At 39.2% G+C, this 27,124-nt stretch overlaps 1 protein-coding gene across 6 annotated transcripts in view; it reads left to right on the top strand.

Annotated features, from left to right (window-relative positions):
* Positions 1-25,956, top strand: part of NBEA (neurobeachin) — a 672,120-nt gene extending 646,164 nt beyond the window's left edge. For 4 of the 6 annotated variants that reach the window (XM_070380422.1, XM_070380423.1, XM_070380420.1 and 1 more), the window contains 8 exons: positions 2,573-2,765; positions 4,637-4,708; positions 6,882-7,037; positions 7,564-7,734; positions 18,337-18,438; positions 20,832-21,028; positions 22,144-22,295; positions 24,098-25,956. In XM_070380422.1, the coding sequence (XP_070236523.1) occupies positions 2,573-2,765; positions 4,637-4,708; positions 6,882-7,037; positions 7,564-7,734; positions 18,337-18,438; positions 20,832-21,028; positions 22,144-22,295; positions 24,098-24,188 (1,134 nt within the window). In that variant the 3' untranslated portion in view covers positions 24,189-25,956. The remainder of the gene's footprint in view (positions 1-2,572; positions 2,766-4,636; positions 4,709-6,881; positions 7,038-7,563; positions 7,735-18,336; positions 18,439-20,831; positions 21,029-22,143; positions 22,296-24,097) is intronic. The other 2 variants (XM_070380424.1, XM_070380421.1) reach the window with 1 other exon arrangement.
* The last annotated feature ends 1,168 nt before the right edge of the window (positions 25,957-27,124 follow it).

Below are 27,124 nucleotides of genomic sequence, written 5' to 3'. Positions count from 1 at the left end.
CTTCAGCTAGCTCAATTTTGGATTCACAAAAATCGCCGCCCTCTCTATTAGGAGTTGGCTCATATACATAAACCCCTTCATACACATACAGGCTTATAGGTATACACAGGCACCAAAATTAGGTTACACTTATAAATTAGAATGAAAAATATAAAAGAAACACAATCTAAAGGTAGCTGGTTTGATCTTTGGGGGCAAAGTGTGGTAGAGGAAGTATTCATTTTAAGAAAAGGAAAGAAATATAAAGATAATATACAGCCTCTGCATGGCAGCAGTCAAGAAAATAGATTAAAAATAAGGACCTCAGAGCCAGATTTGGGTCAAGTACCATGTCTGCCTCGAACTAATGAATGAATTGGGCGAGGTATTTAAGCTCTTTGTTTACATTTCAGCCTGTGTAGCCTGAGGGTAACAAATCGCACCAGCCCTGAAAATGCAATGACTCAGTACTGTATGTAGCACTTAGACCAGCCCCTGGCATACAGGTACTCAGTAAATGTTAGCTGGCGTTATATTCTCAGTTTGCAAGGGAAGAAGTAATAGTCTTTTCATTTCAATCTGAATCTTTTAAGATCCATTTTCATAAGAATACGACCCCTTTTCAGTTTTAAGCAAACAGTTAACATTTCTCTATTTAATTTGAAGGTAAAAATTTTTCTAAGAAACTACTTTAGAACTTACTTTTTCACTGTGATTTTCCACTAAGCTTTTACTGAGGGGAAAAAAAAATGCTTGACGGCAAAAATGTATTTGCAGCATGAATTACAGTTCATCAACTTTTCTGGATAATTGTCAAGGGACCAGATATCCTCATACTGGAGTAAAATGCCCTGGAACATGGTCCATAATATATGTATAAACAAATGTACAGGTTGTTATTGTGTGATAGAAGTATTGTTCATACCTTTCATTTATCCTGTCAACTACTTTACACATTTGAATCGAGCCCCCTCTGTGTGCCAGGCATGACATTAAGCATTGGCAGTACAGAGGCGAGGCATCCTCTATACCGTCAAAGGGTTGGTAGTCCATCACCTACTGAAGCATAAACAAATGTGTGTGTTTGAAAACATTTCTTTTCCTATACAGTAACTCAGCTGAGCAATTTCACTGTTTAATGAACTCTGCTGCTTGAGGTGGGTCCTCACATGCAGCCAAACAGAGAGGCTTTCACCACGCGTGTCGTCCCCAGCCCCACACCCAGGCACAGCGTAGACATGGGGCCTGCAGACCTGAGAGGAAGCATTTTAACAAACTGTCCAAGAGAATCTCTCTCACACTTTATTTTATGAAATGCTTTGGCAGAAGAGTTTTATCCCCGTGTTGGTTTTCTCTGTTTAATAATAATAGTAGTAAAAAATATTTACCCTGGAGAAATGCCCAGTCAGAACTCATTACTTTCCTAGGGGAAATTGTTAGAGGCTAAATTGGCATGGAACTGTTTATAAAGAAAATCAGCTTTTTAAGTTTATGTAGCAGAGAATTCACACACACACACACACACACACGTCTCTATAAAATAGTGAACAATTAGAAAACATGCATGAAAGCTAAATAGTGGTTATTTCCAGCATTCTTATCTGTCTTTTATGTAATAATGTGTACAGTATTTTGTAACCCACGCCAGTATTCTTGCCTGGGAAATCCCATGGACAGAGGAGCCTTACAGACTACATTCCATGGGTTGGCAAAGAGTCAGATATGTCTTGGCGACTAAACCACCACCACCATACTACTTACTAGTAGTACTAATAGTGTCTCCTTTCTGTCAAGTCATATACTAGATGTTTGAGAAACAAAGATTAAAAAAGCAAAGAGAGTGCTGTCTCTCAGGAAGCTCACCATTGAGCACGGGAAGGAGCCTAAACCACGGTCATCAGAGACACAGCAGAAACGTGCCCATGGAGCACGGACAAGGGAGGCTGTTGAATTTTAATTATTTAGACTGTAGCCATGCCCCCACATCATCCAGGTAAAAGATGAAAGAATCAATTCACTTCGTATTTCACATAAACACTGTCGGGAACTGGCTTGACTGATCTTTCCACCACAGTGGTGTAACCGCACTGAAAAATTACACTGCATCATGTGGACATATCTCTAAGCTAACTTCTTAAATCTCTGGAAGCGTGTTAGTCACTCAGTCATGTCCGACTCTGCAACCCCATGAACTGTAGTCCACCAGGCTCCTCTGTCCATGGGATTCTCCAGGCTAGAATACTGGAGTGGGTTGCCATGTCCTTCTCCAGGGGATCTTCATGACCCAGGGATTGAACCTGGGTCTCCTGCATTGCAGGCAGAGTCTTTACCGTGCAAGCCACCAGGGAAGCCCTCTTCCATCGTCTGGCAGCACCTAAATTGCAGCTGGTTATTAGTAATTGGGGGTCCTCTCCCAGCAGCTGTGCGGAGTGCCTGCTCCTTTGGCTGTGCCCGCCTCACAGACCAGAGCGCCGACTGCTCTGCTGCCTGCTTGCGCTCACGCTAGCTTGTTTTAATCTCACGCTCCCCCACGCTGTCACTAACTCTGTTATTCTTTCTGTTTTCTTTGCTCTCCTCCCTTTCTATTCAACAGTGTTTCCTTCCACAGAGTCCACTCATGTTTAAAGATCAGATGCAGCAGGATGTGATCATGGTGCTGAAGTTTCCATCAAACTCCCCAGTGACGCACGTGGCGGCCAACACACTCCCCCACCTGACCATCCCTGCGGTGGTGACGGTGACCTGCAGCAGGCTGTTTGCCGTGAACCGATGGCACAACACAGTAGGTACGTGGGCCTAAGGGAGTCACTTACTAGCGGGGTCTAAAACACTGTGGTTCAGGTAAGTGTGTGGAGGGCTAGCGAGTGTGCCACATGAGCTACAGAAAGCAGCAGAATAAATAACTGCCAGACTTCACTAAATAACTCGTCTGCCTTCTTCATTGCTGCTGTGTTACAGTGCCGCACACGGTGCTTGTTGTTGTTTAGTCAGTCGGTCATGTCCAACTCTTGTGACCCCATAGATGGTAATCCACCAGGCTCCTCTGTCCATGGGATTTCCCAGGCAAGAACACTGGAATGGGTTACCATTTCCTCCTCCAGGGGATCTTCCCAACCCACAGATCGAACCCTTGTGTCTGCATTGACAGGCAGATTCTTTCCCACTGAGCCACAGGGACGTTCACAGAATGCTTGGCTAATGGATCAGTATCTAATAAGTATTTGATGAATTGAATCAGTTCTACAAATAATTCAGGTCCTCCCACCCTGCTCCTGCAAGGGGAAGAAAAAAAAAAAAAAAACACAAATTTTATCCCATACTAAACAAAAACAAGTTTGAATCTAGGTGGTTTCAAATCCTTTTTCTCCCACTTGATTAACTCATTTAGGAAATATCCGAATGACCACTTTGTGTCAAGTGGTCCTGGGCACTGGGAGTGCAGCAGTGGACAAGGCAAATAGCATCCCTCTCTTTGTGGAGCTTTGAGTCCGAGAGAAGACAAAATCTAAATTGTTTAGCCATTTCATGTGTGTTTTCTCCAAACTCATTCCTGAAGGTTCCAGCCAGTACATCTTGAAGTGATATAATTCTGTCATGAAAATTCGACAAATTGATACTTATCCAGCCAGGACAGCAGTGGATGTGACTAAATGATTTAGTTGGCCCAGTTCATTACTTATATGATCTCCGTAGAAGCCTCAATATCCCCACTGTCTCTAAGTTTGAATGGCTGAACCACACCAAGTTCACCTGAATCTTAATTCTACTGACTTCTGCATCACTCTGGAAAACCAGATTACTTTTAGCTTAATCTCCTAAGAATTTCTGAATACCCCTGTTTTATGGTTATTGGTAATACTTTCAACATGAAGTAGAGCGACTTCCATTCACTCAGAAATATGGAGAAGACATCTCTTAAAAATATCTGAGGTTGGCTAAAAGGTTTGTTCAGGTTTTTCCATAATACTTTACAGAAAAACCTGAATGAACTTTCAGACCAACCCAAATATGACTTTATCATTCACAGGAGTCTTAGCCTCTAGAAATATTTTGCACTGAGAGAAAGCTGTGAAGATTTGAATTTTGTTTTCTTTAGAGTTGTTCTAAAGTTTTATATGTTACCCCATGTAAGAAATTAGGACTAAAGAACTCAGTCAAGCTCTAAATATTAATCCTCTGAAAGTAGCTTTTAGGTTAAGATTTAGGTGTGGCTCAGTTGTGTACCTTCAGTTGACTTGTCATCTTTTGAAAGAAGCTGGAAGGGATGGGAGTCCCATCTTCCTCTCTGCCTTGGCCCAGGTCAGCCCATGCTTACACCCATTTCTACATGTAGACATAACCTTTTACTTAGATTTCAGCTCTCTGATGGATTCCAGAAATGTTATCGTCTTCTATTTTATCCAGCTTTTTCTGTTGTTAGGATAACAACTCTTCCCAGCTTTCTCCATCTTAAGTGGAAACCAACAGTCCCTGTTGTAATGCTTTTTTTAAGATTTGTCTTCAAAAACATGTAGTGTGACTGAATGATTCTTACAGTAATTTACCAAATAATTTTTAAGAAAATACATATTTTGTATAATTGTTATAACACTGCTTATTAGGAAATTCCTCCATTCTGAGAACTTTATGGTCATTTTCTCTTTTAATTAATCTTTAGGCCTCAGAGGAGCTCCAGGTTACTCCTTGGACCAAGCCCATCATCTTCCCATTGAAATGGATCCACTAATTGGTATGTTAACAACAAAAAATACGTTTTCATAAATGCTGCCTATCCACAGATTCCTATGTGGTTATTTATCACAAATGACAGTTGAATGATACTTTTGCTGTCACAAATTAATGTACAAATAATGTCAAATTGCCATCAAGGAGCTGTGCAAATCATAACATGTCATCTAAGAATTTTTTGTTATTAAAATAATGATTTGTGGTATTTTCTTGGTATTTCCAGAGGTCATTTAGATTGGTTCTAAACAAGGTATATAATTCCAAACTGTGCTTTCTTTCAGCCACAACTCTTCTTTAACAACTTTATATTATTTCAAATATATAAGGATTCAAAGCTATTATTAAGAAAGTTGATACTAAAGAATAACTTTTCTGGAAATCTCCATTCAATAGAGCTAAGCATTTTTTTTTTTAATTTAAGATTTTATATGAATTGCAAACTCAGGAGCTGTAACTGTTTGCAGCAGTATTCAAAGTATTTTTTTTTATTTTATTTTATTTTTAAACTTTACATAATTGTATTAGTTTTGCCAAATATCAAAATGAATCTGCCACAGGTATACATGTGTTCCCCATCCTGAACCCTCCTCCCTCCTCCCTCCCCACACCATCCCTCTGGGTCGTCCCAGTGCACTAGCCCCAAGCATCCAGTATCGTGTATCGAACCTGGACTGGCAACTTGTTTCTTACATGATATTTTACATGTTTCAATGTCATTCTCCCAAATCTTCCCACCCTCTCCCTCTCCATTTTTAAATAATCACATACACATTTATTAGCTGTGTGATGCAGAACAAGTGTCTTAATCTTTCTGGGCCTCAGTTTCATATCTGTAGGATGGTTCCTAATAATGTTCATTCTGCCTGTTCTCATGGGATCATATGAGAGCTAAATAAGAAAAAAATAGAATGTGGTTTGAAAAATTATAAAGCCATAAGCAATTTATGGTATTTTTTCCTTCGATTAATTCAGCCTCCATCTTTGAACCCAGAAATAAGATGCAAGGCAACCATTTAGGTTAGTTACCTATACTCCTACACAGAAGAGCACTTATATTTCTCTTGGAGAATATATGCTTAGGACAAGGAATATTTTTCAAGTGGATTCCAGCTTCTAGCTGTTTCTCTGCTAAAAAATAGCAACAGTTTCACGTACAGCTAGAATGTAACCGTGGAAGATTAATAGCTGTGTTCTATTAATCAAGCACCAACTACATAGTTTTCAAGGGACTCAGACCTTTGATTTTCTTTTCCTTTGCTGTTTTTAAAATTTTTTGTTTTTACTTTTTGCCTTCTCTGGTAATTATTATTATAGTGTTAGTCGATGTCCACAAATAGTAACACTTACGTTTAATTGGTGTTAGGAAGTGATGGTGGTCTTCTACATCTGCATTTTCTGTTTAAGAATTCAGCCCAGGGATCTGGCCTGGAAGGACGGTGTGGAGGAAGGGACAGGCTGGCATGCAGACAGGCACTGGGGAAATCACAGGGCGTCTCTCAGTTCTTGACTCTATTCAATTCAGCCCCAGTGCTGCCCGTGACTCTCTGCCTGTCTCTTTCTTCCCCAGCCCCTCTCCCATCTTTCTCATTCCCCTCCTCCCCTGCTAGCCCATTCTTGAAAGGCTTCTGTTTGTTGACAATCCAGGTCTTTAAAGCTGCTGACTTAAAGCTCCCTGAGGGGCCACCTACATAACAACACCCCTCGCACAAATCCCTACTTTCTTCTTTTCCCATGAATCATAAAGGCCATCAGAAAATGACAGATGGGGGCAAATATGAAGACATTTTTTCCTTATGTAACATACTTCATACAATATTTATTCCTTATTATTATTGAACTTGTTGGTCAATAATGAACTTGTGCAGGGTGAATATCTATTGAATTAAGTGCATATAAATATTTTTATTATGTTGTAAATTCCCATCTTGAATTCCTCATATCAGTGGAAGAACTACTTAAATTTCCAACAAATTTTTAAATATATAATATGGTTCATAAATAATCATTGCTACTAAACAGTTTATATTCCTCATGAGGAAATGCTAAAATCTTAATCATATAGCATTAGAACCCATTTCTAGATAAATGAAGCATAAAAGTATTCCTTCTATAAGTGCTTGGTGAAACTCTTTGTAGAATCTCTCTTTAAATTCCTGTATCTATTTTACATTTAGCCAATAACTCTGGTGTGAATAAACGGCAGATCACAGACCTCGTTGACCAGAGCATACAAATCAACGCACATTGTTTTGTGGTCACAGCAGATAATCGCTATATTCTTATCTGTGGATTCTGGGATAAGAGCTTCAGAGTTTATTCTACAGAAACAGGTAAACTGAGCTATGAAATACCTTATCCTCATCAGAATGCCCGTTGTTTCACCTAAAGCTTCATATGAAGTCATACTTCTTAATGTAGGTGTCTTCATCTTGATGCCAAGATTCCAATTAAATGTCCACATTGGAAGTAATTGACTGCTTCTAATTTCATCCATTCTGAACTTTAACGTGAGTTGAGCCCTGAGTTCATGGGACAAAAGGGACTACTGTCCCCCTCCCCCAAATCAAATCCAGTAAAAGGCCTTAAAGCTCCCCTTAGTCTAGCCTAGCCTGGGAGGAAAAAAATCATGATTGTGTTATTTTATAAGTTCTTTTCTTAAAAAAAACCGAAGTGACGTTCTTGTATCATTTTTTCAGAAGGGATTCAAGAACCTAAATCTGTAGCTAGATTTGAATTACCTTGTAAGTTTGCAGGTCTGTAGAGTCACTTTCCACAAATCTAGTAGAATAAAGTTAAGCTTACTACCATTGAAAGAAAAATAGCCATTGGATTCAACCTGCCGTTTCTGTGTTGCAGGGAAGCTAACTCAGATTGTATTCGGCCACTGGGACGTGGTGACGTGCTTGGCCAGGTCTGAGTCGTACATTGGTGGGGACTGCTACATTGTGTCTGGGTCTCGTGATGCCACCCTTCTGCTCTGGTACTGGAGCGGGCGACACCACATCATAGGGGACAACCCGAACAGCAGTAAGTATTGGTCTGGAATTGTCCCATCAGACTGTAAATTCCTTTAATTTCCCTAATAACTTTTGCTGGGGTTGTAAGGATCTTAAAATATGAAAGCTTAAATAGCATTGGAATATAGCTGTATTCTTTATTGGAATATAGCTGTATTCAAAGTGTAAAAAGAGAGCAACCACTGTAACCTTCAGCCTGAGGAAACTCCCAGATCCCCTCCCAGTGACCCTCTGCCCAGCTGCCCTTCCCCGGTCTCCAAATGTCCCCATCCTTTCAGAATTTCCTTCCATGTCACCTGGTCCTTTCAACTTCCTGTGATTTCTCTCAGCTGAATGTATTCTCTCCCTTCTCTGAAATTCCATACACTTTATTTGTGCCTCCTGAGGACACTTACTGCTTTCTATCAGGGGTATAGTCAGTATCTCTGTTTATTTATTTGACAGTGATTGAGTACCCCCTCAGGTTTAGTCATGGGGGGCAGCAAAAGCTGAATAAGATGATTTCTTTGTTTAGGGTGATTCCTGAGTGTTTTTTACTCAACAGTGCTCCCAAAAATATTCCACAGGGAAAAAAAAGAGGTACTCCAGAGTAAAATAAATTTTAGAAAACACAGTATATATACTCTTATTCTCTATGTAAGCTCTGAAAGTGTCACACAAATACGTCTGTTGATGTTTGTATAAACCAGAGTTTCTCAAGGGCTTCCCAGCTGGTGCAGTGGTAAAGAATCCAATGCAGGAGACACAGGTTTGATCCCTGAGTTGGGAAGATTCCCCTGGAGAAGGAAATAGCAACCCCACTCCAGTATTCTTGCCTGGAGAATCCCATGGACAGAGGAGCCTGGTGAGCTACAGTCCATGGGGTCGCGAAGAGTCTCACACGACTGAGCACACACACGCACACATGGTTTCTCAAACATGTTTTCCGAGGAACCTTTTGCTCATGAAAGAGCAGTTATTATTCCTGCGAAATGTTGTTCTGAGGAAGCTCTGAAGCGCACCATGAGACCCTCTCTTTGCATCTGAAGGTTCTGATTCCTGGCATAGTTGCACACATTATAGGTTTTCAATAAATACTGTTAAATGACTGAGGAACTAGATAACAGATTTCCTAGAAATAATTACTGCTTTTAACTACCAAGCTTGTATCTCCTGTAAAATAGAGAATGATTTCTGTAAACTGTTAATAATGGTGAGTACCTAAACTGGGGTTATTCCAATTATAATTCGTACATTGGTCACAATGTTAACAGTACTCTGAAAACATGAGTTTGGGAATATTTATGATGAAACAGAGCTAAGAATTTCCCAGGAATACTATGTACCTGCCACTGAAATACTATAGAGAAAAAAGAAACGTCCAGGAGACCAAGGTATAACTGTGAGAGAGCTGGGCATGGAAATCTTCATGTGTATATGAAGGTAGTGAGAGAAGGAATGACCGGGTGATTTAGATGACCCGGTGATTTAGTCTTGTCGCCCATAGCTAGAGGTGAAGAAAAGTAGATGAAGTAACTGAAAGTGTATTATGAAGTTGTGTCTCTGACTGTAGATACTGAATAAGAGACAGTATGTGTAATTATACATTTTAGCCTCTGCTCCAAGTTGTGAGATATTGGTTTGAGGAAAACACATATTCAGTGTTGCTTGATTTCCAACCAGCGCAACTAATCAGCCACCAGTTCTACAGTATACAAAACATCATACTCTAACTGCTAATAAGTCATTTACTCTTTTTAAAACTGTATCCCTAAAAAAAGGGCTTTGCTTTTAACAGGATTCTTGTGGTGTGTGTGTGTGTGTGTAAAATATATTTGACCTACTTTATTATTATACTTTATTATTCTTAATCATGGTACATTATCACATGTATTTTGTCTAAATGTATTTTTACATATTTCCAAATTTCCTTTTTTGAGACTAGTGTAGCATTCATTACAAGAGAAGTTGAATTGAGCACCAGAGCTGTGTGGTATCTTCCATCTATTAGTGATACAAATTAGAAGTTATTAGATAGAAAAAACTTTATAAAGAAGCAAAATAGTGTTTTAAATCCAATTAATTAACATCTTCAAAATGAAGCTCAGAAATGATGAAAATGATGTTTCCAAAAAGAATTCATTTCTTAAAAACTACCATCTGGTAGTAGAGAAGATAATATAATGTCCTGCTATGAGATAAAAATGTTAAATTATAGTAATTATCTGTTAACTACTTTATTTTCTAATTATCATCTAAACGAAATGATGGTTGACAAATGATCGTATCTTTGCTCCATCACTTAGCAAGAAGAGTGAAATGTAGTATTATTTAGAGTATTCAAAGTTCCTATGGTAGGAGCTGTGTAATAGGAATGTTTATGTTAATTCTTAAGAACAAAACTGTGACTGATAGATTTGTTAAAATGTAGCATTTTATTTAAGCTTTAAATAAAGACAGGATTATCCCTAAGAAATTATTGCATAATATTACATATACAGTATTGTCTCCATTTGTGGGGATATACATTTTTTTATTAAAAACTGTCATCATCATTATAAACCTAAAGGACTTTCATAAAACCCACCCTGCCAAGACTTTCCTAGACATTTAATGTGAGCATATATAGCATGGTTCCACTGTATTTGTTATCCTTAACATAAAAGGGAAGAAATGCTCTTCTAGATTAAACAGGATGAGTTGCTAAAGTATTGGCCAAGCAGCAAGCATGTACTGAACATGTGCTGTGTCCTGGTACTGTATTAGCAGCTGGGAGGGCTGGGCAGTCAAAGTCTCTGATTTTCTGGGGTTCACCCAAAAGTCTGTATTATAATGTATATAGACTGTAAGAGTCACAAAACTGCTTCTCTTGCTTGGAATTATCAAGTGTACTGAGTATTGCATGAATCATGAATTGCTATCAGATAATATTTAGTTTCCTAAGTACTTGTATCTACAAAATGTTTAATGTTATATCTTGGGCACAGATGGATGATTATATAAAAACTGATTTCAGCTTTTTGCCACATGGATAGTAAAAATCATGATAGTAAAAAAGTCATTTTTAGTAGTTGATCGACTTGACTGGTTTGTAACTGACTTAATCTGTTAGAAAAGGCAACCTCCCAGCTCATGTAGGCATGCCTAGAGAGACCTTATATGTTGGTCAATTCACCTTTTGCAGAGGCAGTCAAAGCACACACTGAATTGACTGTCACATCAGGGATCAGCCATGGGTCTTTGCCATCAGAAAACCCACAATATGAAAGGGAAAAGCTTTTCTTTTTCCAGTTTCAGTTTAATCTGTTCTAGCTACCAATTCACAGGTCAGAGAATCAGGCTATATGTGCTTTCTATCTCATAATGCATTGCTACACAAGACCAAAAAGCTAGTTACGTCTAAATTCATATTAAAGTGTGTGACACAATGCCCTTAGGTTTCAAGGGTTGTATATATTAACCTAGACTTGAAGAGGGAAGTCCTAGCATGAAATGTAATATCCCAGTAGCTGTTAGAATTCAGGACTTGGTCTTGCTGTGGACATTAAATTCGCTTTGTATGTCAGAGGCTGAATCATATTTATCCAGCACACCACCATAATGTGATAGGATTCATTTACTCACCTTATGTGCACATCACTAAAACTTCCTCAAGATAAACTCAAGCACTTTAATAGATGTATGCTTCTTTTACATTGTCATTATTATTTTTTAATGGATAGCTCTATTGGTGTCACAGAGGGAAAAAATAATGTTTCTGCATTTTTTTAGGTAAGTTTGAAAAAGTTAATGGCTTCATTGTATCAAATACATATATTGTTGTGACTAACTTGGGCATCTCATAAATAAATCTTTTTCTAATTGCCTTTACAGTTTTAATGAATTTGCCACAAATACAATGAAAACGTGTAAGCAGATGATTACAGAGTTTCAGACCGTTAAAGAAACATGCAAAGGCTACCTGGCCTAGGTTCCAGTTGAATTAATTATACTTGTTTTATTAATATATTGCAGGCTAATATTCACTGCTACTCTTTCAAACTTGCAACTCCGAACATAGACAATTTTCCTGTAGATGTAAATAGGTGCCTGACGAGATAACAGAACTGCAGAGATGTGAAGGACACACGCTTTGATCTGAAGCAGACTCTTACACAAATTGTGAAACTAATTTGGAAGTGATAAAAATTAATTTGCGCACTTTAATTGGAAGCAGGCGACCGCCTGAAAGGAAGGCGAGCGGAGCAGGCAATCTGTGCTCAAAGCTGATTGAATTTTTTGTCAGGCAGGTATCTTGGACTTGGCCGCTTATCCTCCTGAGCCCTTCTCTACAATATATTACAGCCCATCTCTGACCGGTGTTCTTTAAAAGGATCAATGCTATTCCTATTGAATCCCTGGAGCCCCAAATTTCATTGATCTTGGGACTTGACATTTCTCATTACGTGCGGTAGCTTCCAACGAGATAGTCACAAGAGGGCAAGTCAACATTGTCTCTTCAGCAGACACTTAAAACACATCAGGGCCTCAGCTCCAAATCCAGTCTGCTTGTAAAATATGTGGTTTTAATGTCTATACCAGATACAAGGTGCTGGATAGAGAGCTGGTTGACATTTTTTTTTAATCATAGCAACAGGAAACTTTGAAAGAGAATTTACTGTTCCTCTTTGCAAATCAAATCTACGAATACACTTTGAGTCATATGTGTAAGAGCTTGTTATTGTGCTTTTTCATTTTCACTTTTGAAAAACAAGGCTTTAGCTCACGTTTGAGCATTATGCAAAACAAACTATAAAATGAGAAGCCCATTGAAAAGGAGACTCCAGCTGTGCACACATCTTTTCCCTGGGCTCCCATTGTGTAAGCCTCAGCTCTGGACACTGACACTCCTGCCAGCTCCAACCTATCACTAAACATCTGCCAAATCACATCCCTTGCTTTGTCTGCATCCAGCCTTCTTTTCAAATGACCATCCTGGTGCCCAGCTCCACAGCCACCACTAACCAGTGGTGCTATGGAGGATGAAGAAAGCTTAGACAAAGAATAACCTAAAGATATTATATGTATAATATATATAATTATATATTTTGAGAGGAGGTGTGGGGTCACACAGAGTGGGACATGACTGAAGTGACTTAGTAGTAGTAATAGTAGGTACATGTGTAATAACTTTGAGAGGAGGTGTAGTTACGTGTGTAATAATTCTTACCTTGTAGGGTTTCCTGGGGACCAAAAGACAATGTCCATAATGTAACGCCCCTAGTACAGGGCCCATTCTGCAGGAGACCTCCTCCCGTGCCCTCAGCCCAACATTTGGAGACTTTATAGGGTTCTCGACTAAGAAAAGGACTGCTTGCCACTCAGCTTCTGCTTTTCCTTCCCCCTTTAAAGAACTAAGGCTGCAAGAGTCTTTGTCTTGAGCCAGAAGCAATCTAAGAAACAGACGTGACTAATGTGCTCTCATGATCCAGGTGTCTTGGATCTATACCAGCGGGATCTCTGGGCACCATGCAGAATCGCACCTCCTGGGGAAAGGCAGGCGGATGATAACTGTAGATTATTTGGGGAAGAGGATGGTAGCACAGTTGAGTACTGTGACCTAGATCCTAGTCTTGAAGGCTCAGGACTTCAAGGACAGACATCTGCCCTGAAACAGCAATGCTCAGGGGAAAATGTGGTCAGTGCCCTCTCTGAAGAAGAAAAAGAATAACTTAGACTTAATGACTAGATAGGTTTATATCTATCGTCTATTTTTTTTTTCAAGTACTCCATGAGTGCGTGATAAAATGAAATCACATCATGGGACTTTTTCCAACCCATGAAATGTTTTTATGTGGGTTACCTTGTGACCTGTGGAAAATGCAGGCCCAGGTGTTTCTAGTACTTGGGCCACAAACCTCTGCAGCAGGCCCTCAGGTGGCCAAGGACACAGTGTCTCAAGAAGGGACTCCTCATGACTAAAATGATGTCTAGCATCATTTTTTTTTTTCCAAAATAAATCTTGAAATCAGAGAGCCCTGATGAAAATACTACACCCTTTGAAATCTCTTATTCTGGAAACTCAGGTCAAAAATCCATCATTTTTATATAGGTATAAACATGACTGAAAATACTTTCTGCAGTGATTCTGCAATGACCCCACAAAGGCCAGGGATAAAATCTGAATGTCATATATCATCAGGAGGTTCATTTTCTGACTCTAGCAGAACCACACTAAGGATCACAGAAAATCTCTGCTGTTTTTGTTTAGCTCTAATGTAGAAGAACTCAAGCTTCTCCTGCATATCAGTAGTCCCGTAAATGAGGTTTAAAATAATAAGGACCATGAGTAATCTTTACTTTGATCACTTGTCTGAAAGCCACAGCCTATCACGCTGAAAGGCTCTTTTGTCAGTTCTATGTGGATAGCAGCATCGGATACCTTTGTACTTTTTTCATCATCCATTTAAAAAATATTGAAATGACTTGTGATAAAAATGAGATGGAATCTGTTTATTGTAAGCCTGGTATATTTGCTCTTTCCAAATACTTGCTTAGGAGGAATCTTAAAATCGGACTTCTTTTTTTTCATTCATCGTAATTCCATCACACAGAAAGCTCTTCTTCTGAGAAAGTGACTCTGGAAGGAGGGCAGTGGTGCTCTGGTCCTGAGAGGAGAGGTCTCACCTGCACCTCCCTCTGCACAGCGCCCTTTGACCCTCAGCTACATCCATCAATTGTGATGTGACACTGACGGAATATTTCTAGGATTGTGAATGATTGTCCGGGTGGGTGACATCTGTCCCTGGCAGTGAAATGAATTATAGGGAATATGTTGACCCCCACTCCCGCTGCCGCTGCAGATTCCCCAACTCAAAACCCCAGAACAACATGTTATTTACTCTTCTGTAGTTGAAAGCAGGAAACCATGCTTCTCAGGGGCCCTACAGAATCTTCTAATAGTTAAGTTTCGCAGTTTACTCAAATGACCTGGGGAAATTGTAATGAAAAATAAAACATTTTAAAATTTTTAAATCAGAGGTAAGCCTTGGAAAAACTTACTTCCTCATAGAAAATGTATTACATACTTAAGGAATATGTTTACTATTTTTATACATTTTTAAAATTTCCTGCAATAGAACTAGATTGCCTTTAACTTTTTCTGTGGCATATAGGGGAAAGGTTTATAAAACTATATAAATTTTATTAAATATATAATTGTAAGATGTTTAATTCATCAGTCTCTCCAAGATAAAATAATCACTTAGAAAAATGAAGGATGATATTACACATAAAATCTTGTCAGTAATTAATCCTCATTTTGCCAGGGAACATAGGGCATCTTTGAAGCATAAATTTAGAATCAAATGACAGACTAACATGGGCTTTTAGCTTCCCTTCCCACTCACCATCTAGGTAAGAAATGTCTCAAACACAAAATGGAAGCTGATGGATGTGAGGAAACTCACAGAAAACAGTGAGCAGTTCTTGGGGAGACAGAACACCAGTGGGTCTGAAGGAAGAGATATTGGCAGATGGAAAGAGTATTGAGTACCTTGCTGGGTAGAACGCTTTCATTATGTACTTTCTTCACAGAATTTTCCATGCATGACCTATTGAAGCCTTCCCTCCTGCCACATGGGGCAGGAATCAGAGCACTGCCCAGGGCTGGATCATTGCCAGGGGAGTGGCTGACCCAGGAGCGGGGCACAAGCTCCAGCCCTTGGACATTCACTTCCTCCACCGCCTCCTTCACAGTGAGGGAATCGCAGCCCAGGAAGTGTAGGACGTCTCTCTGAGAGATGAGATGGAGGAGGGGGTTCAGCCTGATCCAGAAAAAAGTATGAGTTCACAGAGAAAAGCAGGCTAGCATGCAGGATCTCAGGCATCCTAAAGGAAAGATCACAGACCCAACAACCAGGTGAAGCAGAGTGAACAGGAGAGAAATACAGAACTTTCTCAAAAGTCTTAATATTTTCTAAGGTATGAGAAAGGGGACATTAAAGCCATTGGTAATAGTCTATATTTTTAAGCTGGGGGTGAGTACAAGGTAATTCATTTTATTTTCTTAACCTTATATATGCTATAAATATTTAATAAATAATTAATGTTTTTAATCTAAAAGCAAATGAAAATACACATAGTTGTGTGGAAGCTACCAACTTGAATTTTTTAATTATCAATAAAAATAGTCTACAATAATATTCCTCAAACTTTCTAATACACTGACCCCTTTTAAAAAGTACAAAATTATTACTAACCCCCCAAAAATCTCTGACTCTAAGGAATGTGTTCTTGGACTCCTTGAATCTAGTTTGAGAAACATTGACTTAATTAGCTCATCGTAATCTTTAAGTGCATTTCAACTATTAATTGCCACAGCATAGATTTTTGATGGTGGAGAAAGATTTCATCTTTACAACTGGTTAAAAATATAGAGTATCATCAAAATGTAAATCTGAAATTTAAAATTTTTCATAGAACTTTTCAGTCTCAATAAAATAGCCACAGATCCCAGGATACACAGACCATAATTTGATAAATACCAAGAATTCTGGAAGAGTTGCAGTCACAAGGCCAAGTTACAACATGACTTCTCAAGCAGGAAAAAGTAATGGTCAAATGATACTGACAACATGAAATAATGATATTTTTATATATGCACAAAGGCTTATTTATGTATAATACTTGCTCTGTGCTGAAATTATATTGTAGCATCAACTGAACAATACATCCAAGATGAATAACAAAATCATACAAGTTTGCTGGAACTATTTAATAATTAAAGAGGCAATATAAGGCATTAATAAGTGTGACGTTGTTAATGAAAAGTGGAAATAGTTTGGATATTACAAGGCATTGATAAATATTTGTTGGATCTGACATGAATAGGCAGATGTTAATTGTTAATAAGCATTTCATGTCCCTCTTCTGAGCACCCTGCCTTCAACAGAGTTTCACTTCAGAGTCTGTTGGGTCCTCATATCCTATCCTGTACAGCTGACACTGGCTCTCTTTTCCCTTGTACCAAAGCAGCCACTCCAGACTGTACCCAGGATGGCAGCATACCCAATGCACCTTCCAAAATTCCTGTCTGCATTTCTGTTGTTTCCTTTTCCTCCACACTTTTGTACCGAGACTGTAGCAATCCCTCATTTCCATCTCGAAAGTGGCTTCTCCGAATGACTTTCCCAGCAAGACGTCGCTGGGCAAGAAGCCCTCTCAATTTGCTGGTCCTTCTCACAGTCTTACAGGCATGCAGTTTATTCACCAATATTCTGCTTTTCTCTCCATTCATTTGTGGATTTTTTTTCTTTCTTTTTTCTTTTTTGTTTAATCCCATTTCGCTCTGTGCACCCACGTTTGTTCTTCACACTTGTCATTGTTGAGTGCCTCCAGTGGTCAACCTGTGGAAGATGTGCCATGGTGGTTGGATGTGTTCTAAGCAATTCCAGGTTACAACGTACGTCTTCTTTATACTCCCAACTCCTAACCCGCTGAGAAGACCTGTCACTTAGAAGGCATGCACTCAGTACAGAGGGCAAAGCACTTGGCAGTCAGAATGCTGATGCAGAATATTCAGCTGCTCTTTCTTGGCTAGGATCGCACCAAAGTCAGATGGAGAATTAAGATGATCATCTGATTGTCTCTTCTTTGCTCTACTACTTTCCATTCCCATCTCCAAAAAAATCAAAGCACCATAGCCTGTTTTGTTGAAGATCTTAAGGAACATTTTTAAAGGGGTAAGAGCAAGTGTTGCAAAATTACCTAGCTCTGGGTTCAGTTCCAACACTTGCTCCTATATGAACTTGTGTAAGTTGAACAACCTTTCAAAGCTTTGGAGTTCTATAAAATAGAAAAAATAATTGTACCTACCTCCTATGTTTTGGCAAGCTTGATTTCTATTTCTTCACAGTAATCAGAAGAAAAAAAGTATTTCTCACCACTATCATGATGTTATAAGTAGGTCACATTTGTTGACTTAGCCGTCATCTAAGCATCCTGAGTCAAAGCTATGGTTTTTCCAGTAGTTGTGTATGGATGTGAGAGCTGAGCCATAAAGAAGAATTAATGCTTTCAAACTCTGGTGCTGGAGAAGACTATTGAGAGTCCCTTGGACTTGCAAGGAGATCCAACCAGTCAATCCTAAAGGACATCAGCCCTGAATATTCATTGGAAGGACTGATGATGAAGCTGAAGCTCCAATACTTTGGCCACAATGCATAGAGCCAACTCATTGGAAAAGACCCTGATGCTGGGAAAGATTGAAGGCAGGAGAAGGGGGCAACAGAGGATGAGATGGTTGGATGGCATCACCGACTCAATGGACATGAGTTTGAGCAAGCTCTGGGAGACAGTGAAGGACAGGGAAGCCTGGCATGCTGTAGTCCATGGGGTCACAAAGAGTTGGACACGACTGAGTGACTGAACAACAGCAAAAGCTTCCTGTGTGGTAGGCACAGTAGGTTTCCTCATTTTGCAGATGAGGAAAAAGCAGAGAGATTAAATAACTGCCTCATGGTCACACAGCTATTAATAGTAAATGCCCTTACTAAACATTAATGATTGTTATTTTTAAGTGTTCGATTTAATGGTAGAACCCTTCATTCCTGCTGTTGGTCTGTGGACACTCACTGCTGTTGTTCCCTTCCAGGTGACTATCCTGCTCCAAGAGCTGTCCTCACGGGCCATGACCATGAAGTAGTCTGCGTTTCTGTCTGTGCAGAACTTGGACTTGTTATCAGTGGTGCTAAAGGTCAGGAGACATTTCTTTCATTTTAGGTCTTTAAAAACTGTACTGTTTTCACAAGTTAACCATGATTTGTGATTTGTTTCCTTGAGGAGTCTTTCCGTAGACAAATGCAATCCCTAGGTTCTTTGCAGCTGTTTAGTTTTATTAATATTTGCTAGTACTAATATAAGATAGATGTAAATTTTTATGAAGTACTTTGTGGTCACCGGCATTCTAGCCAGAACACTGGTAAATCAAACTGTAGCACACGCATCTGATGCAGTCATTACAAATCACGTTCAGAAGCCAAGGGGGAGAGAGCCGTGATCAAGGGGATCACGGGGGCTCAGGCGGTTCACCAGACATAGCCCTGGGTCCACCCCCTCCACTAGTCCTTTCTTCTCAAGGTTGGGTAGGTGGGAGAGGAAATTTGATGGCTTAGTTCTTTTGGCTTTTTATGGAAGAAGTACTGCTTCGGGAGAAGTCAGGAAACTTCGATTCTAATTCTGGCTCAGATACCAATTCTCCATGGAAGGTTCTGGGGCAGGAAGGAGCCTAATGCTTAAGAGAAACTGAAAGAAAACCAGAGGGGCTGAGTGTGCTGAGGGCACCACGGAGGTGAGGAGACAGAAGGGTGAAGAGGCGGGAGACCCGAGGCATAAGGATTTGCAATTTGCGTTTGTTTTGAACATAGTAGAAAACCATCGAAGGTTTTTAGCAAGATGATGAGATGATCAGATTTTGTTTCTAGGGCCTTATTCTGACTGCTATTATACATAGAAGATGTGATGTCTGAACACACAGGGACACTTTGCTTTTGTATTTAAGAGTAAATAACCCAGGGAGGAATACAAAAGGTATTTTCAATAAGTGTCTTTTAATGTCTGTTTTAGTAATAATATGTATAACGTCATTCTGTTCTATAAAGCAAAAAAAAGAAAAGGAAAACACAAGCCACATAATACGCATAGGGAAAAAACAGTAACTTTCTATAGATGATGGTTGATATTACAAGTGATTGCTATTTTTCTCTTTAACTCTTCATATTTTCTGGAATGCACGTCTATTACTTTAGTAATCAGGAAAAAATTTGGGTATAGCCTCATAATATCACTTGTTTTGAAAAATATATATCTGCTGAAATCAATTGATTGAAAAATAGGAATAAAATTCATATAAAGTTTTATGGAGTATTTCTAAAGTATATGCTGCTAAGTCGCTTCAGTCGTGTCCGACTCTGTGCGACCCCATAGACGGCAGCTCACCAGGCTCCCCTGTCCCTGGGATTCTCCAGGCAAGAACACTGGAGTGGGTTGCCATTTCCTTCTCCAATGCATGAAAGTGGAAAGCGAAAGTGAAGTCGCTCAGTCGTGTCCGACTCCTAGTGACCCCATGGACTGCAGCCTACCAGGCTCCTCCATCCATGAGATTTTCCAGGCAAGAGTACTGGAGTGGGGTGCCATTGCCTTGGATAGGTAATACCAAACTATATTAACCAATTATTTTTATGAACTTGGCTAGTGAATAGTTGGAGAAGGCAATGGCACCCCACTCCAGCACTCTTGCCTGGAGAATCCCATGGACGGAGGAGCCTGGTGGGCTGCAGTCCATGGGGTTGCTAAGTTGGACACGACTGAGCGACTTCACTTTCACTTTTCACTTTCATGCATTGGAGAAGGAAATGGCAACCCACTCCAGTATTCTTGCCTGGCGAATCCCAGGGACAGAGGAGCCTGGTGGGCTGCTGTCTGTGGGGTCGCACAGAGTTGGACACAACTGAAGCAACTTAGCAGCAGCAGCAGTGATATTTTATCTCAACGCTGTTTCTGCCTGAGGCAGGGAAGAGAAACAGTTGAAGCAAAATAAATCATTCCCCATACTACTTTTACATTCTTGCCTCATTCTTCATTTATTTGAAACAATGTTCCTACAGTCTGAATTACTTGATTAATTTTCTCAATTTTGCCTTTTACATTTTATATATAGACCATAGAAAAGGTACATTGACAGTAATGTATCTTTATGTGGCACAATGTTAAAATTTTGATGATACTAAAGAAATTTAGCAACTGTTTTGATAATTCTCCCAAATTTTGTAAAGAAAAATTTTCTAAACACATGAGAACACTTGCGGGACATACAGTCTCTTTTATTCTCATGTAATGTATGGACTGTATCCTGTTTTAATGAATATTATCCTATGAAGGAAAAGAGCAAGTATTTACCAAATGAAAAGTTTGGAAGACACATGTGTGTGTCACATAACAGTTTTCTGTTGCTATCTAACATCAGTGCTTGGCTCTTGCCAGCATAGTTTTCTTTTCTGCCTCTTCCTACAAACCTGAGTGTATATTCAGGTGCCAATTGCGGGTTTGTGAGAGTAACATGAGTGGCCATTGCTGTTCCCTACTCTGCAGAGGGCCCTTGCCTCGTCCACACAATCACTGGAGATTTGCTCAGAGCCCTCGAAGGACCAGAAAACTGCTTGTTTCCACGCCTGATTTCTGTTTCCAGTGAAGGCCACTGTATCATCTACTATGAACGAGGGCGATTCAGCAATTTCAGCATCAACGGAAAACTTTTGGCTCAAATGGAGATCAACGATTCAACACGGGTAAATCTGCATGTTGAGTCTAACTAGGGACTGAGCCAAGAGGTTAAAGATTGACTATTTTGCATTCAGTGACTCGTACTAGAAATTCTCGGGTATTCAGGTAAATGTGTACTGGTTTATAAAAACATATAAATTCATATTGACGATGCTTTGAATAAAGCCAGGGTTCATTTAATCTCAAGTAGTTAACTCAGTGAATTAGACTTTGAAGGTGACAGCTGTTGTTTGATTAGAGGTTAGACCCTTAAGGGGGGCTTCCCTGATAGCTCAGTTGGTAAAGAATCCACCTGCAATGCAGGAGACCCCAGTTCAATTCCTAGGTCGGGAAGATCCCCTGGAGAAAGGGTAGACTACCCACTCAAATATTCTTGGGCTTCCCTTGTGGGTCAGCTGGGAAAGAATCCACCTGCAATGAGGGAGACCTGGGTTTGATCCCTGGGTTGGGAAGATCCCCTGGAGAAGGGAAAGGCTACCCACTCCAGTATTCTGGCCTGAAGAATTTCAGGGACAGTATAGTCCATGGGATTGCAAAGAGTTGACAGGACTGAGAAACTTTCACTCACTCCCTCACTAGACCCTTAAGGAGATTTTTCTTAAACTCCCCTGACAAAAAGCTATTCCTACACTGCACTCTCCTGACCTTAAAAGTGAGTTTATTGTCATAGAAACTTATCTTTCAAACCCTGTACCAAAATTACATACTGAATTGCCCATCACTCAGAAATGAATTAGAATTTCTGGTTTATCATTATAAAAAACAGTTTTGAAATGTGTTCTGCAATTTGTTCTAAAAAGTCTTGACATTGTTAGTATTCAGAACTTAACAAACATCATGTTACTTAATTCTCAAGTTCTTTCTGGACTAGATTGGTAATATTCTTATTGGAACTTCTGTTACTTTGTAACCTAAATTGGTTTTAAAGGATCCTTTGTGTAAGACTTACTTTGATAAATTCTACATTGGGAAGTCTATGGGTTAGACTTTGGAAAACTTGGACAAATGGCTAAAAGTAGATGATGATGACAAGGGACCTGTGGCAAGTGCCTTTCAGTAGTGACCACTGGTCATTTGGGAAACACTGAAAGAAATGGTTGCTTTTCTACCTTGTCTGAAGGCCATTCTCCTGAGTAGTGATGGGCAGAACCTGGTGACCGGAGGGGACAATGGTGTGGTGGAGGTCTGGCAGGCCTGTGACTTCAAGCAGCTGTACATTTACCCTGGCTGTGATGCTGGCATTAGAGCAATGGATTTATCCCATGACCAGAGGTGAGCCATGTCGGGGAGAAATGTGATCAGTCAAGAGTTGTCATTGAAAGTTCTTTAGATTTTACCAAGGGTGAAATGTGCGATGAAAAATACTCCCGCATCCAGATGGAAGAAGGACTATTGTTGAAAAGGGCAGATTGAGGAGAGGAGTAAGTACTTTAGGAAAGGATACTGGTAAGAAGGAAACAGGAAGAGAATAAGGGGAAAAAATAAAGAAATGAGTCTGGAGAAAAACAGACTCATCTACTTTCCAAGACATAGAGTTATCCCCACCAACTTCTCTGTTCTCAGATCTTTACCTGGTCTCAGACAGGCCTGCCTGGCTTCCATAATGTGAAAGACACACATTTTTTTAGCAGAGTCTTGGCTTGAGGCATAGGTCTAGCTAAATGCAGCCAAATGCAAAGTGCAGACTACAGCTGGCCTCTGTTTTACAAATACAGGGCACTGGTTACTTGAAACAGTCTCACCTCCCATTTGCTTATTCACACATCTCTCATTTATGTTATTTTGTGGTATTTTATGTATTGCCCTAAGATACTGTAATCTTTACTTGGAAGGAATCAATAAGAATGTTAACAAAGTAATATAGTTTTCTGTTATTCCTCAGTTTGCAACAGGATTTTTTTATTTAAAATTTGTCTTTGCATTTATTATAAGGTGAAATGAATATTTGGAATGCAAAGCCTAAATTTTCTAAATTTAAAAAACAAATTAAAACTATATGATCTTAATATGGTAAATAATTTCTCATTTTTGCTATATAACAGAAATAAGAAAAGTTTATTAAGCAACTCATTTCAACTATGTGTATATGTATTCTTTATAAGTATTGGTTTTAAAATAGTATGAATATTAAGATTTACATGATAAAGTATCTTCACACTATAGTAAAATGATCCTGAAGTCATCAAGAAAAGCAATAAAATTTAAGTTAGTTTGGGAAAGAGATATTTGATCTGCAGCTCAACCTTTTTTTTAAGAAAATTTAAGCAGAGTCCATATTCATGAAAAATGGAAGTGGCTTACTGTGTAATTATTTGTATATAGATTCATGTTTCTAAAGTATTTGAAATAATTTGTGTTCTTAAGTATTTCAAGATTACCCTGGCATTCTTATCCCTTTCATGTATTCATGTTGCAAACATTTGCTGCCACCATCATATATTAAGGACTGTGCACAGTCTGGAGGATATAAAACAAGACCACTAATCCCAAGGAGCTCCAATAATCATAATAAATACATATGAGGGAGGCAGGAGCATGGGAACAGTTAAAGGAAGTGATTAGCTCCTCTCGAGGGGTGCGGAGGGCAGGAAGGGCTTTGTGAGATACTCATCCTCTCATATACTCTCTAGTAGATGAGCGCACAGACAAAGCTGCATTCGTGTTAGCATCTCCCGGGAGGAGTGAGGAAAGATACTAGTCAAGTTTCTATTCCTTTTTCAAGCTCATCCCTAATTTCAGTTGTTCTTGGTGTTTTATAATGCCCCTGATATGTTCAAACAGAAGTACGTGCACATGAGTTACAAACTGACAGATAAACATACAGTGAAGATGCTGTCCTCAGAAAGGTGTTCATCTGATGAGCTGTGGGGTCAAGTTGATAACACTTGGTCCAGCGGTCCAGGTGTTGGATTGAGGCAGCGTCTCTCAGGAGAACCAAGAATAAATTTTAATCCTGTCTCAGGGCACACAAAACAAAAACTTGGTGAACTTTGAGATCATGCTATTGTTTAGTGTAAAGTAGAACCATGTCAGTGATTTTGTGTCTTTCTTAACTATTGTCTCTGCTTTTCCAGGACTCTGATCACTGGCATGGCTTCTGGTAGCATTGTAGCTTTTAATATAGATTTTAATCGGTGGCATTATGAGCATCAGAACAGATACTGAAGACAAATGAAGAACCAAAAGCCAAGTTAAAGCTGAGAGCACAAGTGCTGCATGGAAAGGCAATATCTCTGGTGGAAGAAAAACTCGTCTACATCGACCTCCGTTTGTACATTCCATCACACCCAGCAATAGCTGTACATTGTAGTCAGCAGCCATTTTACTTTGTGTGTTTTTTCACGACTGAACACCAGCTGCTACCAGGCAAGCTTATATCATGTAAATTATATGAATTAGGAGATGTTTTGGTAATTATTTCATATATTGTTGTTTATTGAGAAAAGGTGGTAGGACGTGTCACAAGAGACTTTTGACAATTCTGAGGAACCTTGTGTCCAGTTGTTATAAAGTTTAAGCTTTGAACCTAACCTGCATCCCATTTCCAGCCTCTTTTCAAGCTGAGAAGAAAAAAAAAAAAACCACGTTTGATACTTTGTACATCAGATGCATCTTATTTAAAGGGATACTTTTGTAAAAGTAAAACCTTGTATAAAGAACAAAACGTTTCTTAATTTTATTGTGGAGTTACAACTTGCATGTTCTTTAATCCCTATGTCTTGATGGAACAGGCGCACTGACAGTAGGGAATAGTAAGATCTGTCCAAGGACACCGTTTGTATGAAAGGATTGAATTTGGGCTCAATCGATAATTTTTCACATTTTCACCAAAATATAGTTTGCACTTTTTAATCTGAATTCCATCCCTCTACGTGAAATTTGCTCATAAAGCATTTGGATACTAAGCCATTATTTGCCATTTTTTGGTACTTTATACAAAGAAAATTCAGCCCTACCCTTCATAATTTGAAGACACAGCAGAAAGGGGGCTTAGGGATGAGGTCCTGGTTTTATTGTATAAATAGGAATCCCGATTGTTAGTTCCTTAGTGATGACTTCCCAACTCCTGGACAACTCTTCCAGACTCATCCTGCTGGCTTAGCGTGTGTACATTAGGGGAGGAGATCTGATGCTAACTTTTTTTTTTTTTTTTGCTGTTTTTTAATTTTTCTCTCTCTTTGGTTCTTGAATAGCTTAGTTTCTTTAATAAATAAGTCAGACTTTATTATAACAATAACTGAAGTTATTCTTTTAGGTTCTTGTGAAATTCTCACCTAAAGCCACATTCTTAGCCTAAGGCAATTCATCTTTTATGATATAAAATGACGCTATCAAATGATTTTCCATACATTGTACTGATCAAGTTATACACCCAGGGGTATATACACTTTATTCATGTTTCTTCTTTGTATATTTGGTGACCGTATCGTCATAGATGTACATATTGTGTCGGTAGGGCTATGAGGCATGTTACAGGAATGTAATTTTCTCAGAACTTACACTCACTTGCAGTCGTTTATTTAAAAAGATAAAACAAGATAATGGGTTCTTTGTATTGGCACTTTGCACCAGAAACATATCATTATTTATTGATGTGATTACTTATTTGTTATCCACCTTGTACTAGTAAGTTTTAGCACTGAATTCCTTCTTCATTGTTGTTTGTATTTATGAGATTCTGAAATTCTGGGGAATCGGCGTAATGATTAAGTTATTCATCACCAGGCTGTAAGCAATATCTTGAGTTTGTAGCTTAGAATTGGGAGGATAATGAACATCTGGAAGACAAGTTCATTTCATCTTGAGATCATGGTGAAATATTTTGGATATATAAATTCCTTAAGCTATTGTAACCATGTTTTATTGCAAAGATGTAAAATATGCCAGATGTGTGTGAGTTGGAAATCAAAAAAAGAAAAATAAAATATGCAAAGAATTCACTGATTGTTCCACATTTCATTGGACACTTCACTTACATGCATTCATTATGTTGTCCTACAAGTTTAAGAAATCAGTGTCACCTCATGTAAAGGCCTAGAGCATCTATGAACATGAACTAGAGTCCTAATGATGGTCCATAATTTGCTGAAACTTGAGCTGCTTGGCTTGACCATCTGGCAGGGGTTTGGGGCACCAGCAACCCCAAGGAACCAGATCTTTTTTTTTTTTAATTAAAAAAATTTTTTTAAATAATGGCAAAATACAAACACTTTAATACATTTAAAATGTGTGTAGATTCATGGTAATACTGCTCAAATAACTGATTTTACTTTGGAGGCTGTACCTAAACACTTGTCTCCTAAGTCTTATGTTCATAGTATTTTGTAGTTTTTTTTTTTTTTTTTGCTTGTTGATTTATTTCCTCATTCAGCACTGCGCTTTTTCCATAAAGTCTCTTGCTTCATTAAAAGAGGTACTGACGATCACTTTTCAAATTCTAGGATGCATATTTGTCACTGAGCTCTGTGCTGGGTAGTGAAAGGCCTCTACACTGCTGTGTGCTCCACTGGTGTGTTGCCACAGCTCCGCTGATAGAAGTTCCAGAGTTTTGTGGGAGATGTGAGTCCCAGTCTGCACCTTCCTTCCAGACCCTCGGCCTCTTTCTCCTCCAACATAATGTGCTTGAAAAGAAGAAATGTAACACTTGGGGCAAATCATCATCGACTGTCGTGATTCCTTTTCTGTGTATCAGACGGTCAGCTAGGTCATCTTTTACGACAAAATCGCCTTACGCCAGTTAATTATGCAGCATAATTATTTGCTGCAAAGACGTTGACTGCCAAAAACGCGGGAGGCGTCCACAGCCGGGGGCCTTTCCCGTGAAGGTACCGGGAATTTCCAAATGCCAGCGGTGCCCAAGGCTGTAAAAGAAGGACTATTCAAAGCCTTAAACTCCTACTCTCTGCCCACTTTCATCCCTTCGGAAGAAGCGACGCCAACAGAGTTTTAAGAGCTTCTCATATTCTGGGCATTTTCAACCAAAGAAGGGCTGGGTCGCGTCATTCGACTCCTCACTCTGGAAGTAAGTTTTTAGTTCTCTCGTCAGTTAAAATGGGGCTAATCGTCTCTACGTTGGGGTGTTTTAAAGCCTAAGTTGAGCT

Source organism: Bos mutus, chromosome 12 (genome assembly GCF_027580195.1).
Source record: "Bos mutus isolate GX-2022 chromosome 12, NWIPB_WYAK_1.1, whole genome shotgun sequence".
NCBI lineage: Eukaryota > Metazoa > Chordata > Mammalia > Artiodactyla > Bovidae > Bos > Bos mutus.
Note: the sequence above shows the minus strand (reverse complement) of the source record. Positions and strands in the feature narration are given on the sequence as shown.